This window comes from Augochlora pura, chromosome 6 (genome assembly GCF_028453695.1).
Source record: "Augochlora pura isolate Apur16 chromosome 6, APUR_v2.2.1, whole genome shotgun sequence".
Classification (NCBI taxonomy): domain Eukaryota; kingdom Metazoa; phylum Arthropoda; class Insecta; order Hymenoptera; family Halictidae; genus Augochlora; species Augochlora pura.
The window spans coordinates 24021467-24037709 of NC_135777.1; the positions used below are offsets into that span (position 1 = coordinate 24021467).

General features: G+C 41.0%; 2 protein-coding genes across 4 annotated transcripts in view; one reads left to right on the top strand and one right to left on the bottom strand.

Annotated features, from left to right (window-relative positions):
- Positions 1-1676: 1676 nt before the first annotated feature.
- On the top strand, positions 1677-10845 carry Fab1 (1-phosphatidylinositol 3-phosphate 5-kinase fab1). 3 transcript variants are annotated; one of them, XM_078184404.1, is made up of 16 exons: positions 1677-1844; positions 1939-2132; positions 2233-2444; positions 2552-2741; positions 2807-3044; positions 3112-3318; positions 3389-3603; positions 3664-4006; positions 4069-4429; positions 4505-4775; positions 4836-5198; positions 5265-7500; positions 7611-8161; positions 8289-8621; positions 8688-8849; positions 8918-10845. In XM_078184404.1, exons 2-16 carry the CDS (start codon positions 2018-2020, stop codon positions 9112-9114), a joined length of 5994 nt encoding a protein of 1997 aa, XP_078040530.1. In that variant the 5' UTR covers positions 1677-1844; positions 1939-2017; the 3' UTR covers positions 9115-10845. The 3 variants fall into 3 exon arrangements, with proteins under 3 accessions (XP_078040530.1, XP_078040528.1, XP_078040529.1); XM_078184402.1 differs by having other exon boundaries at positions 4836-7500; XM_078184403.1 differs by having other exon boundaries at positions 2570-2741; positions 4836-7500.
- A 706-nt stretch (positions 10846-11551) lies between these two features.
- Positions 11552-16243, bottom strand: part of LOC144471857 (UBA-like domain-containing protein 2) — a 28541-nt gene continuing 23849 nt past the window's right edge. The window contains exons 3-4 of the mRNA XM_078184405.1: positions 14463-14556; positions 11552-12668 (exon numbers count right to left, since the gene is read on the bottom strand). Of these exons, the coding sequence (XP_078040531.1) occupies positions 12517-12668; positions 14463-14556 (246 nt within the window). The 3' untranslated portion in view covers positions 11552-12516. The remainder of the gene's footprint in view (positions 12669-14462; positions 14557-16243) is intronic.

Consider the following 16243-nt stretch of genomic DNA (forward strand, 5'->3'; position numbering starts at 1 on the left):
GAATCGATACTCTTGGTCCCAACATTTTCGACCCGTTCCAAGATAAATGGACGCGCCAAGGAAATCTCCGGTCGATCCTACGGATACCAAGGAACTTGTTAACAAAGTTATCGACGAAGCCGTCAACGAAGTTACGCTCGCCGAAGGCAACGAGTCCGACGTTCGACCGTGACAATAAGAAATCCTTGCCAGTCGACCATCGTGTGCTGCGGGAAGAATAGTTTGCATAAGATTATCCGTTGGTATTCGACCGTTTTCGTTTTATAAGTCAACTCGACACCGGCTGCGTTTTACATGTAATTCTATGTTTTAAAGAAACAGTTCGAGTTTCATGGAATAATAGAGAATTTTGCACGAAACGTGAACTTTCACTTTCGAGGGTTCAATGCTACATTTTTTTGCGATGCGGTTAGTCAATGTAAGAGGGCAAACTGAATCATTTGAAAATAATTCATTTGCTTAATATTATTTTAGAAAACTTAATATAGTCATAATGAGTGAAAACGGATCGATATTGTTAGCAATACAGAGCTGGTAAATCTGATTCGATATTTGTTGCGTGGATTATTTATGTTTCTACGAAACAGCGATCTTTTATGTCACGTCAGTAATTTAACGATAACGTGTCGCAGATCGTTACTTATACAAACATCGCGATCACGTGCATGGGATTCCTAGTGAAATAGACAGATCGGCAACGATACCACGTTACGAAACCATTGCCAAGTGCATCATGATAGTGATTTCAGGAGTTGATCAATAATATTGTGTCTTTGCATGGTTCAAAAATCTCGAGTTTACCCCGTTCATGCATAGAATAATAGTAATAATAACAATAATAATAATAATATCTTCTACACTATTTCGTAAAAATTGAAATGTGAGAAATTGTGATTATGAAAGATTTCTTAAGCTATAATGAGATATAATGAAGTTAATATGAATATTAACAAGGAAAGGAAAACGATGAAATTAGTAATTACAAATATCGAATTTACAAATACTACTAACATATTAAATATTAAAGAGTAACTAACCAGATTACAATAGTCAATTCATTTCAACAAACGTAATGTAATACCTTCATGGCTCTTGTAAAATTTTATATAAAATACTATGCCAAATAAATAATATCATTTTTTGTTAATGCGGTAGATTCTCTTGAATAATTCCGTAGTTTTCTTCGTTTAATTTTGAAAGCCCTAATTTTGTTAGAATGTTTTTAGTCGAACTTGTAGTTTGCGTATGTGGCGCCTCTTTCGGAGAAAAAGCGAAGCTCTGAACGATGTCCGTACAGCGTCAATTAATTCAGTGGCAAAACGTTCAAACTGTTATCCAAATTACCGACAGTCGATTTTGGCTAACAGCGCGTTCGAAGTTGCGCTTTTTCTCCGAAAGAGGCGCTACAATCGCTTCAAACAGGAACCCCTAGAAACATTAATTTTGGCACAATTAAGGCATGGAAAACTAAATGAAGGGTGCGAAATTGTTCAGTAGTGTCTGCTGTGTCCCACGGTGGTCAGAAATGCCGGAGGTTCTCTCACATTTGTGATTGGTCACGGTGTGTATCCCGACTACTCTTTCCCCTCTGTCGCTATTCTGCTCAATTACTCATTCGTGGCGTCACGGATTCAATCACGTGACATCTGTGCTGACAACCCTGGTTTACACCTTGATCTGAAAACATAAGCTTCACGAATCCCGATGTATGCCTCTACTTGTGATCGCGTCAAGATAGAAATATTGAACGATATCGTTACGAATTTCTATTGTATCACCCAAAATGATAAGTGCACGGTGATTATGTAACTATAACAGGAAAATAGTGTAAATGCTCTGTCAAGGTAAGAAACCGGCATAGTTACATAAAAAACAGACACATATACACGTTTGACGTTTCTGTCCAAAATATTTATCACTTCTCGATCTTTGGTGTAGGTGTTACGACGACAACAGTTGCTGTAAAGATTATCAAGAAGATGTTCGGCGAACACAGAATGAGATAGCATCAGTCAAAATGAATAAGAATATGAACTCGCCGTCTAAACTTACGGAGTTTGCTCCGTTAAGTCCCGAGGAGAGCCAACCAGTCGTAGCTTCCTTATTTTCAAAAATCTTCAGCTTTACTAGAAGTAAGATTTCAAAGCGATCGTGTTTTATATTTTCTCAATTATCTTACACATTTGGGAAACGAATAAGGGACTGTACTGTATGCGAAAAATTCGTTTCTAGGTTCACAAAATGTTGACGATGCCACAGTTTCATCAACCAAAGAGGAACAAAGCTCGTCTGATTCTGAATCATGGAAACAATCAGAGAGCGCAGAGAAAACGCCAGAGGATGATAGTTCTAGTATGATGAACTTTCCATTAGATACCCGCGAGGGTAGAAGTTTACCTAATGTTTTAAAACGCATTAGCAACATAGTAGCTCTGAAAAGCAATGTGAGTTAACTTTCATGAGCTATACAATCGTTTACAGATGATTCGTCAAGGTGATAATATACATAATTTATTTGTATATTAAGTTAACGTAATTGATATTAATATAGAACTTGCGCTCATACAAGGATTCCCAATTGAGAAGCTATTGGATGCCCGACAGCGTGAGCAAGCAGTGTTATGAATGTGGCGAAAGGTTCACAACGTTTCGCAGACGACATCATTGTCGTGTGTGTGGGCAGATATTTTGTTCAAAGTGCTGTTGCGATCAGATCCCTGGTAAAATTATGGGATGCACTGGTATGTACAGACCATATGTTTGTTTCCTCTCTAGATGTTTTATGTAACTGAACTGCTTGTTGTAGGTGACCTAAGAGTATGTACATATTGCTGCAAAGTAGTTCTATCTTATTTGCAAGCTTCGGATATGAGAAGCGATCTGTCTGAAGATTTGAAAGCTTTGCAAGAAGACTTACAAGTTAAATACGGAAATGATTCACCGCTTCTTACGCAAACAAATGCAAACGAATCTGTGGAAGATGATACTTCTATTTGTAGGAAACCAAGTGTTGGATATATGGAAGAAAAATATGCGATTGAAAGGTATTGTTTCCGTTCGTTTTGTTTCTCTTTTCAAACCAGTGAAATATATAATAAATATGTTTTACAGGTCGTCGAATAGTTATTTAACATCTCAAGAACGTTCTCTTGCCTTACAAAATTCGGCTTCTTTAAGGATGATCTACGAAGAGCTCTTTAGGTCAAGCCAAGCAATACTTTTACAAACGCACAGAATCAGGCTGAAGAGCTATTACAATTGTTTTCTAGCGAGCGAGCTAGTAAATTGGATGATAGCGCAGAATAAAGCAGCTACTCGGTACAGACACAACAAACAGTGTAACAGTGGCAAATATTTAAATGCGATATTAAAATATAATGTTTTATAGTGTACAGGCCACTGCTATAGGACAAGCACTTCTCGAAGCAGGTTTTATCGAGCCAGTAATCGCTGACAACGTGTTCAGCGACACTGCGACGGTGTTCAAACCAGTGACGCTGTCGCAAATGCAAAGTATGGATTTATTAACCGAAACTCAAACTACTTGCGACGCTCAAGAGCCTGCCTGGGTAAAAACAATTCCGCAGCATGACTCCACGACAGGTAATATTTTACGTTTTTGGTTTTTTTTAAAGAAGAATGCCAATAACGATATGTTTCCAGACTCTGAAAGCGAAACGAAACCTCCGAATTCAATGCAACAGTCTAGTGGACGTTTACCATCTTCTAGTTCAAGCTTTTATATTGACGTCAATTTAGAATCGTCTACGGTTACGTTAAAAAGACCAACCTCGGAAGATTTGACTACACTGTCTGTAGATAGTAGCGACAGTGTACTCGATCAAAAAGAAGACCCGGTAAAGTCACACGAATGTAATTTGAAAATCGCCGATGATCTGTTAAACGACACGCTACAAGTGCAAGAGGTTAAAGAGAGAAACGGTTGGCACAAACCGTCGAATCTTAGAACTTCCTTCGGAGAATTGCATACATACGAATGTTTAACGTAAGCGATACATGTTAATCGTCACAAAATGATAATGTAAGCTTACATATATTTAATTGTAGGGCTGCATATAAGCAACACGAGGATTCATTAATCAAACAACTGTTAAATAAAGAGGGCTTATCGCAAACTTGGTCAGAAACAATACTTCCAATTGCACACCAGGTGATCGACATTGTAAGACCAGACCTGAATCATAATGCCGATGACTTGGACATTCGACAATATGTTCAAATAAAGAAATGCCCAGGCGGTAGTAGAGACGACTGTGAAATTGTGTCTGGCGTGGTGTGCAATAAAAATGTTGCGCACAAAGGGATGAATGCGATGATAGCGCATCCGAAGATTTTATTGCTTCAGTGCGGTCTTATGTATCAACGCGTCGAAGGAAAATTATTGAGTTTGGAGCCTGTGATGTTGCAAGTAAGAGAGAAAGATATAAAATAAATACAAACGTGATTACTTTATGTTGCAACATTGAAGATATACTGTTTCTAGGAAAATGAATATTTAGGTCATACAGTTGCTAGAATTACTGCTCTCGGTCCGGACGTTGTACTCGTACATCGGTCTGTATCGAGATTAGCGCAAGACCGACTTCGCGAATGCGGTGTGACGCTCGTCTTAAACGTAAAACTGAGCGTTTTGGAGAGAGTCGCGCGTTGTACAGGAGCAACTATTGTAAATACCATTGATGCGCACATAAGTGCAAGATATATGCTTGGCACGTGTAAAAAATTTTACCTGCGAAATTTTATTAATGAGAAAAGTGAGTAACCGATACACCCAATTTCAAACTTAATAGGATAAGAATTCAATCATTTTTCAGATGGTATTAAAACATTGATGCATTTCGAGGGATGCGCAAATCAGCATCTCGGTGCTACGATCTTGCTGCGCGGTGGTACATACACGGAATTAAAAAGAGTGAAAAATGTGACGTCAATGATGATCTTCGCAGCGTATTCTTGGCGGCTAGAAAAATCATTTCTCATGGATGAGTTCGCAAGGCCACCGTCTCCTAAGGATAACTCATTTCTAGACGAAACCTCGCAAAAAGACTCCCTAGACATTGAAGAAAGCAATAGGATATCGTCCAAAGCTATTGAAGCTAACGATAATATAGAGAATACAGACGACTCAGAAATTTTAAGGATATTCAAAATTAAGAACGATCCTACAGCTCCGTCAGGTGAGAGACTCGTAGAAATCGATACACCTCCTAATAGAAGTACACCGATGAAAGATAAAATTGCAGATCAACTGTACAGTGAAAATATGTTAAGCTCAAGCTCTATCAAACAAATATCCTCTATATTATCCGATGATATCGATTCTTACGACACTCTGAAATTATTCAAGCCGAAAACAAAATCTTCTATCATCGACTCAAAAGTCACGGAAGAAGGCACACATAATGCTTCCGGTGTCGGTACAGACTGCGGCGAAGATCCGAATAGTACGTTGGAATTATTTAGCGGTAAACTTGGAGAGAAAACAAATAAAGAGGCCGAGGAAGAAACTGAGAAACCAAAAACGAAAGATAAAGTTGCTTCGGAGGAGAAACGCATTTACGGGGAGTCTATTAGCGATCGAAGCGATCCTTTACATCAGTATTTAAACGAAGACGAGGAAGACGTTTTCAATCAAACTAGTCCAAATGGTCAACATTTAAGCGTAGCTGACTTGCCGTTGCTAAATAAATTTAAGAAAGCCTTAGAGGGTTCGATATTAAGCGTTTCACCTTATTTGAAATTTTCTATACCTTATCTGGAGACCGAGACAGGAAGGAATTGTGTGCTACGAAACTTTTTCCCGAGGGAAATTTTTTACTCTGTACAATTTCTAGATAAGGTGAAGGAGGTTAAAGCGAATAATACAGTTTCAGAGCCGTGCGGATATGAAAATCCATTGGCGAGACTGAAATTAAAACCGCAACATCCATTCGTTCAAGCGAGATTAACTACAGACGTCGACAGCCGGGAAGTGCAAGCATTGTTAGCCGACTTTCGTGCTCGTGGCAGTCGATTGTATCCAACAAATAACGTCGTATCGGATAAACCACAGGTTGTGATGCAGTGCGACGTGAACGAACAAACTCTGAAGTGGCCCGACTGTCTGGATCCAGCGAGCCATCAACGTTTGTCAGTGTCGTTTTGTAGTTTCTCGCATACCGGCAGCGACACGCCAGCCTTCTGTGTAAACCCGTGGGTAGTTAACATGGATTTGTATGGGAGGAACGACATTGCCTTGGGACGTTTCCTGGAACGTTACTGTCTGACGTCTGAATACAAGTGTCCCGCCTCAGCGTGTCGAGCACAAATTGCACAGCATGTTCGAAGGTTCGCGCACGACGGCGGATGCATACATATCAGCTTGAGCGAGATGAGCACCGAACCGTTCGCCCAAGAGAACAGCAACCAAATTTTAATGTGGAGCAAATGCATGAAATGCAAAAATGTTTCGCCGGTGGTGCCGATGTCGGACGATACTTGGTCCTTGTCTTTTGCCAAGTATTTGGAGCTACGTTTCCATGGTAATGCCTACACCAGACGCGGCACCGATACTTGCCAACACTTGCTTCACTACGATCATTCTCAATACTTCACTAAGAAGAACATGCTGGCTGTGTTCAAGTATACAAAGATATCTCAATGGGAGATCTCGTTGCCGCCGCCTCTAATAAACATCATATACGATACGAAGCTACGCGCGGACGTGATCGAAGAAATGAAAAGCTTAACGTTGAAAGGGGACGAAGTCTTCACGACCATACGGGAGAAATGGACAACCATGCAGAATGATGTAGATAATTTAAACGCTGTCAAGCAACAGTTGGCCAAAGATCAGCAAAACTTTAAAACTAAGATAGAAGAGATTCAATTGAAATTAACGTCGCCGACGTTAAAGAATAAGCAGTTGGAGGGAAAGATGTCCGAAAAACAAGTTCAAACTTCGATGTTTAGAATCACGGACGGAATCGTCATTCTTAAACGATTGATATCCGAAGTGGTGTTCTCTTGGAACTTAAAGCTCTTGGAAATGTCAGCTAAGAAGAAGGACGAGAGACCACGAAGATTTACCGAACGATCATTAACTATTGGAAGCAACAGCATTATCGATACCGATGGATATATTACAGAAGACACTGCTTCCGAATCGCAAATCGAAGATCTAAGTCCCATGTCGGCCGACTACAATGCTGTTGACGCCATCGCTGCTGTGCAAAACGATTTACAAGCTTTCGAAGGAATAGAGAATTCAGACAACGAACTGTTAGAAAGCAATAATCCTGATGAAATTGTCGTCATCCCGGGATCTCCAAAAATGCATCAGAGGTCGCACTCCGACGTCCTGCCTTTGGCTGTAGAGGATATGCAAGATAAGAAGAAGAAAAAGAAAACTATCTTGTCGCAGTTGCTACCCTCTCTGCCCGTTACTCAACCAATACCAAATCCGTTTGGCTCGTTAGAACATCACTTGCTGCCACTTGGGTACGATTCAATTAAAAGATATTCTGCTTATATTGTAATTTATCATTTATAAAACATTTCACCAAGCTTATAGAACATGTTTGCTATTAAACAATATTTTCTTTTAATAGATCGGTTGTGCCCATCGTGGTATACGAGTCAGAGCCTTCATCTATAATTGCATATGCGCTCGACTCGCTCGATTACAAACACACGTTGCAAGAATTGATGCGCACCATGAAAGGGCCTGACTTAAATCCGAGTCCCTTGAATAAGCGAAAATTCCCGGAAAATAAAGAGAATGTTCCCGAAGTCATGCAATCAGGGGAATTTAAGCGTCCGTCCGTTTTATCGTTCTTCCGAGGAAACAGCCCGAATCCAGCAAGCCCCATAGACTCTGATAAAAATGTCTCGAACATGGATTCCAATCAACAAAATCCGACTACGGCGTCAGAGACAGAAGAGGACAAGAAAGCGACCAAACAGCAGAATTACGTCGAGGTTCAGTTCAACGACGCTACAACCAATTTTTACTGTAGAATATATTTTGCTGCACAATTCGCTGCACTCAGGAAGAATGTTTTGCCCTGCGACGAAGACGGTTTTACAAGAAGCCTGAGTCGAAGCGTACAGTGGGCGGCAAGAGGTGGAAAGAGCGGAAGTAGCTTCTGTAAAAGTGCAGGTATCCGATTATTAACGAAGCATTTATCTAAAATTTCATACATGAATCATGAAACAAAGTAAAACACTATTTGTATGTTTGTTTGAATATTCAACATTTCTCAGGTTTGTTTAAATGTTCTTCGCAGATGACAGATTCATCATAAAAGAAATGTCTCGACTAGAAATGCAAATATTTCTGAATTTCGCACCAAACTATTTCGCCTACATGGAAAAATGCCAACAAACTAAGCAGCCGACTTTACTAGGGAAAATCGTGGGTGTTTACAGAGTATCGTTTAAAAACAATACGACAAATGCAGCGCTTCGCACCAGCGTATTAGTGATGGAGAATTTATTTTACAATAGAACGATAACAGACAAATTTGATTTGAAGGGGTCGGTGAGGAATCGACTGGTGAATCCCGTCGACATGTGTCACGAGGGTGAACTTGTGTTGCTTGACGAGAACTTGTTGAACAGTGAGTAGATCTCATTCATGTTTGGTGCAACAAACTGTTCCACTTATAAATAAATTATATTTTTAGGGAGCTGTGACTCGCCCCTTTACATCAGATCACATTCCAAGGCGGTTTTAAATAGAGCCATTGAACGAGACACGAAGTTCCTGGCTGATAATTCTGTGATGGACTATTCGTTGCTAGTTGGTTTGGAGCCAAACTCGGATGAGCTTGTGTTAGGCATAATAGGTAAAGTTTTCACGGTCATTTCTCCACGCTCTGGACACAACTTTTATAAAATCGTGATTCATTTGCAGATTATATACGAACTTTCACATTGGACAAAAGACTGGAATCAATGGTGAAGAAGACAGGTATATTGGGCGGTCAAGGAAAGTTGCCGACGATAATATCACCTGAAGAATATCGAGCTCGTTTCATAGCAGCTATGCATCGGTATTTCTTGCCGGTGCCAGATAGATGGTCTGGATTAGGTAGAGGCGTGGAAACATAAAAGACTTCCACAGAACATAAGGTTATCATTTTTTTCTGAAATTTTAAATAGGATGCTCGTGTTACTATTTGTTCGTAAATGACTAAAAGATAAAATAATGCAAGAAGATTTGACGCAATTCATAAAAAAAAAAGCAATTAAAATTATCTTTCAGTATTACGAGAGTATGGAACCTCGCCAAAGTTCCGTTTAAAAAATTACAGCAAATTTTTTCACCAAAATACTAGACAATAATAACAAGAACATCCTGCACACGAAATACATTGTAAATATATTTTCTATGCACCTCGACACAAATGTAACGAACAGTGTTGCATATAAAAATATATATAATGTATATTAATATTTTATGGAATGACTAGTCCTACATAATATTTTGTAACGAAAAAAAAGTGATAATATGAGTTACCATTATCGTAATGCGAACACCAATGTTGTATAGTTTCGGTTCGATAATTTATACAATTCTACAATACTTAAAAATCGTATCACCTGTATTTGTATTTATCGACACAGCGATGAACTGTATTATCTGTATATAACGGATTTATAATAAACTTTATAAAGAAATGTTTTGCGAGCTCGGTAAAAACGAAAACAGGAATGAATAAGACAAAAATATTCGATAAAAAGTTATGTGTATGAAAGTCTGTGAAAGCACCATTATTAATGTTTTATTTAGATCATTTTTTCAAAATTATGTACATGAACATTGTTTATTATTATTGGTAGTCAAATAAACAATAATAATAACGTAATATAATAATAATGAGTTTTAACATAATAGTATTTTCATAATAGTCGAGACCAGTGTTTCGAAATTTGTTATACCGTCAAGATGAACAAAATATTTTCTAAAACAAATATCGTATCGCTCCAATACAACTTTTTTTTATAGATATACACATTTCACAATCAGGTCACAACAATCAAAATATATATACATATATATACATATAAGTATGTGCTTAGATATAGATATACGTATGTATATACATATATATAATAACGTTGACATATATATATATAAGAAATAAACTATATTTTCTTGTGAAAATATTACGAGACACTGGTCCATACATTACAAACACAAGGAAGATATTAAAGCGTATACCTTACAGAAAAAACATCTTGTCGTACTTATTTCGGTACAACGATATCTATCGTATTTACATAAATGAATGCATAGTGATGAAGCTGCAGCGAAACTCGAATACTTGAACTATTTCATCCGTGAAAATTAGGTTACGTACTGATCACAATGTTTCTTAGATTCGTCGAGATTGTAACGTTGATTGCGGGAGAACGATTTGCGAACCGTGATCGAACCTGTGAACGTTCGAACAGATATTCTCACGGTCGAGCATCGTCGTTGAACGGCAATCGTTCCACCATCTTCTTAAATTAATTACGGATAGTAGATGGGGTTGCGAGATTAAATAGTCTATCGTGGAAAAGAACGAGTCTTTTTTAAAAAAAGAAAAAAGAATCAAAGAAAGGGGAAAAGAAAACATTTCGTTTCATTGAACTGTATTCTGGTCGGAGGTGAATTTACGCAAGCCTGCCGCGCACGAATTTCTGTGAACAATAATGAAGTATCCTACGATGAAAAACGATTCGCGCGCGCGCGCGAAAACAGGCAGTACGAAATCATCTATTCGTATATTCCTAGTTGTGAATTCAATTGACGATGAAACAGCTCAGCTAACATGGCTCCACTGCTCTTTTATTTCCCAGTAGAAAAAATGACCTACACTGGATACTATCTGAGCAAGTCATCTCTCTCCCTCTTTGTATTACAACTAATCATGACTGAAAGTTTACACGTTTCTCCCCCCCTCCCCCCCCCTGTTCGTTCGAATAACTTTACATAAATATATCTAAATGGACAATTACGTAATCAATAAATTCTTTTTTACAATTTTTTTTACATAATTATAATTCATAGTAGTTTCTTGTTTACAATATTTAGCCTCGTGTGTTTCCTTAACTTTTGTCCTTGGCTTTTCTTACATTCTTTCCATTCGGTCATTGTTTCGGTTGCGCTGAACAGTCCAGCTTTCGTCAGAAAAAAAAAAGAAAAGAAACAATACACCGAACACGATCGGATTCCGCGTAACACCTCTCGATCGAGCACACGATCGTCGTCAAAGCATTCAAGTTTCTCGTTGGAAACTATTCGTCGACGTTGACACGCAATCGACGTTCCAGAATCGAATCGCGCGCGCGCGTGCGACGCTAAATGTCGCGCAACTTTTTCAAACAAAATAAGAAGCTAAAACGTTATTTCGTCGCTAAGCGCCCTATCCAGTGCCGGAGATCTTTTGTACTATGGTGTGTGTCGTGTGCTTGTGTATATGTACGTGGTCGAGTGTACGCATTGTACACTAGCGCGCGTGTTTTTGTGTTTATGTCGTGTGTGTGTGTGTGTGTGTGTGTGTGTGTGTGTGTGTGTGTAAGTGATATTGAATTTCTCATTGACTTCCGCGGTTCACGGGACCGCAAAAAACATTTCCTATCTAGCCGCGAGTCTGTAGATCGAGAAACAACGAGGAAGATACCCGGGACGGTGGAGGAGGCTTCTCGCTACTCATTCACAATCAAGCGGCGATGTCTCTGGACGCATACTAATTCCATAAACGCTAAAGGAGTATCGCTGTCTTTCATAATTGTAGGAACTACCGTCCCGTAGTGCGTTCGAAAGGAGAGAGAGATAGAGTAATTAAATGAACAAAGAAGTATTAATAGAGTCTTTTACAGCCTCCACCCTCTCTCACGTCCTGCGTCTATGATCGCCTGTCGCACACATATTTGCCGACGGAAGATAAATGGTTCCGAGAGGGCTCGGCACGGTCACGCGCAACCGCCGCGAATCGGACGCGCACCATCAAAGAATAACAAACACAATCGAGGATCACGTATAACCAGCTACCAGAGGATCCACGTGTACGGAACCGTGAATTCGAATACGCTGGACCGATTTCAACAGAAATCCCTTCGTCTAACATAACACGCGCCAAATAAATCCGGTTCGTTTTACGGCTCGCATCCATCGGGAGTTGCTGCTGGTGTGGTGGTGGTGGTGGTGGTGTTGTTCGCGCGCGTCTTCGATGCGAATCTTGCGTCATTCCGCGTTGTTGGCTTTTTTATTGTTTTTATTGTTTGTTGTTGTTGCAGCTGTTGTTGATGTTGTCGTTGAGGAAAAATTCGGTGAACGACGAGCGCTTCGAATGAGTCTCGTTTTAATGGTCGCTCGCTCGCGTCACCACAGCGCGTGTTACCCTGGGAGCAGTCGATCTTTTCTGTAAACCATGTCTCCTCGTTTTTTGAACGCCGTTAAAAGTGCATATCGCATAACGACCTCGGGATCTCGCGCACGGGCCGCCGACTGACCAGCTTCTTTTATCTCTGCGGCTCGCCTAAACCGAACTGTTGTTGACTTTGCGTTTGTTGTTGCGCGTTCCCGGTCACGCTACACCGTCCCCCGTGATGCGGCGCTCCGGTACCCATTTGCATCGAGTTCTGATGCAACCCATTTTGACTCGGAGACATGCCTGAAACCGAACAACCAAATTTTCTGTTTAACCTTTTCTCCCCTTTTTTTACCGGTCGCCGGACGCTCTTGCGCTTGAGTATTCTTGTTTACGATATTCTAGCCGTTATTTTTCATGGAAACTATTAATTGTGGAAACTACTAAACTCGCCCTTAATTGTTCAAAACTAGCCCTTAATGTCGAAGATTTGATCAGATGGCAAAATGCTCCAAGCAAACGCGGCAATTTTCATACAAATATTACGCAACGCCTATATCCGCGGGAACCTTTAATTATCTCGCACTGGCATGAGAAATACGAGTGCCACAGCTCTCGAACAATTTTACGATTACGTTATACAATATCGTCACCGCCATTAACGTTTTGTAACCAACAAGCAAACGATGGGACCTGTGTGAATCGAAACGATTGTAACTCGGATCGGTAAACTTGACGAGAGTGTAATTAGTGCTGCTCCGGAGTAGCATTTATTGTATCGGTTTCTTCGCTCGTTGATTCGAAGCGTCGAATTCGGGCTTGGTTTCAACGTTCGCGTTTTATTAGTCATTTATTTATCTATTTATTAATGGCTTAAACCGAATGGTTGATTTAGCATTTGGCGGACAACGCTATATAGTTTCGCCGCAAAGTTTCTACTTTTGTGAATGAAGTTAAATGCTCGTTCGTCATTCGGACGCGTCTAATGATTTTTGGCAAATTGCTGGGCAACGTTCCGATTGGTTAAACGGTAGGAACAAGCAGGCAGCGAACATTTACGAAGCACAAGCACGATTCCGTCCGGTCTACGAAATCGATCGGCATGCGCAAAAGAAGCACGGCTCTAATTCTATGTCGAAGGGAAAGCACCGCAGTGAAAATAAAGCGAGGCTCGGCGAAACACGACGATCCAAGTGCATTCGATGATGATGCGTTCTCGTCGAACACGCGAATTCACTGGAAAGTTGAACACTCCGCAGGAAATGTTTAGTTGCGTCACTCGAATATATGCTATGACTCCTATTTCACGCCGAGTATCAATATCGCGTTCATCGGTTCGGCCAATGGAATCAAAGTGGCGAGCGATCGCGCGATCTTCCTAGGAACGTCGTTTTACGCGGATTATTTCTCGGACAATGCGAAAGCGTTTCTAATAACCATTTCCGCGACACAACTTGTAAACAAAGCGAATGCGGGTCACTACCTCCACCGTAACGCTTCTTTTGTCCATAAACCGTAGTTTTATCTTGGTCTCAATAGGATAAAGCGCGTAACGCGACTCAATACCACGACGACCGGCCCATATTTAGGCCGTCTCCTCTATTAAACATGCTCCTTTCTTACTTTCCGTTATTTAGGTTAGACCACCAAAGGAACACGGTAGCCGTAAACCAACAAAATCAAATACGTGTTATATTGTAAAATAGAATTTTGCTTCGAACGAAATTACTTTACGAACAATCGAATAGTATTTCACGATCGAAGGAGTTTACAGCATTGACTAGAACGGTAATTAGGTTATACTGACAATAGCTATATTTATAACAATACCAAGATCGAAATAAGTATTAAGTAATTTATATTCAAGTAATTCTCTTATAGTTAATTATGTGTACTTGAAAATAGTTTAGAGCGATTAGAAACGAATTGAAGATTTTACAAGCAATGGACGCAATAATTTGGCGACGCGGCGGAGGCCTCGGCGACCTAGAGAGAGAGACACAGACTCGCGCCAGAAAGAACAAACAGCGCGGAGAGTGTGCCGGTGGTGTCGGAACAAAGGGTTCCTTGCGCAGCAGTAATTAGAGTGAGACTTACCCGAGGGAGTTTTTTCTCCGGCGGACATTTTGGAGAACGCGAGTAGCGCGTCGGGGAAATTGGGCGGCGTGGCCGGTGTGTTGCACGGCGTTATCTGCGAAAGAAACAGACTTTTATGACTTTGCTGGTGGCCTGATAATGCCGGCGGCTCTCCGATGCATTATCTCTTTTATATAACTTTGTTTGTTTACGTTCCCCGGCCCGCGATCGCGTGCGCGCGGCATTATTTAGGCCGAGAAGACTCGAGGCGAGAGAGACCAAGGCGCATGACTGGCCCTGCTTCGCTTCGCTTTGTTTTGCTTTTCTTTGCCTCGCTTCAGGTTGCGTCGCGAGCATAGATTCTTTATTCGTGGATCGATATACCCACGGCGGACCTCCTCGTGTCCCCTCGTGTTTCTTTCCGCGGCTTCGGCATGCTAATTGCCAGATTCTACGCGCCGATTGCCGGCTGTTAAGCGATTCGCTCTGGCCCCGGGGATTCATGAATTATGGAAATATTCGTCCGACGTAATGAACGAATCGGAAAAGTAGATTGCTGCACCTGTCCGATCTCCTCCGTCTTACACGCTCTGGAAATGCCAGGCGAGACACCGGCGAACGCTTCGCGCGAGTTTCGTTTGTTTCGATCGCCGAGGCGTTCGCTGATTTCTGGCCGAACGGAATTTGTAAAATTAAAAGCTGTGAAAAGTGCACTTGAAATTTATCGGCTCGCTCGATACTACGATACACACAACCGGCTGCGCCCAACGCGTTCCGGGCTCGGCAAGCAGCCTTGTGTGCAATTCGTTTCCTTTCCTTCTTATCCGGGATATTATAATTTCACGTGTACGCAAGGTGAACGGAACACGACCGAATCGCTTTGAATATTTTACATCGGCGATGCCGAAAAATGTAAACAGTTCCTCGGCTCGGCGAACCGTATCTCCTTCTCTTACGAATCGACGGGACAAATTTCTCGAGTTCGCGTCTTTCGATATTTTCGAAGATCGTCGTCGACGTCTAAATTTAGTTGTGTCAATTTCGTTAGTGTCGCGTTACATCATCGCGAGGGCGGTCGGAAATTGAAGGATCACCTGCCGGAGCTCTGCTTTTAAAGAAGCGAAATCTAATCCAAACGAGAAACGAAGACGATCATCCGGTGCGCAGCGAGATGAAAGCTTTTCCCGTAGTACTATAAAGTATGAATGAAGCATGGTATCTGTATACAGAGCGTCCCAGGGTAACAGCGATAGATATGCGCATCTATTAGATAACGCGTTTCTAAAGTAAGTAATTCGACTAATAAATAATTATTAGTAATAATAATAATAGAGTAATAACAGAATAAATAGAATTATTCATTCGATGGTTAATTTCTGAATTATATTTCACGCTACCTAAATTCTTTCTCATCCGCACACGTTTCCCAAGTAAACAGCTGTCCCTAAATCGGCTCGTACACGACGCTATTTGTCATACCAACGAATAAATATTGAATCTCGCGGAGAATCTGGGCAACTGTTCCATTATCGAACGATCGCGTTCGTCTGATTAATTCGCGCGATCGAGAGACTTTGCCGTGTTCCGGATGCGGGAGAACGCGAGGAGGCTGAATGAGCGATCGCTGCCATAAATCCAGCGCCTCGCGGTTCCTTGTATCACCCAGTAAATTGCCACGGTTTTGCGGCGACGTTGTACGCGTTGGTTCGAGCAGCGGGCAGCTTGTCAACCAACGAAAAAATGACCGGTTTCCGATTCGTTCCACCGCGAGTAGGTGCACGAAAGGCAGAGAACCACTGTCA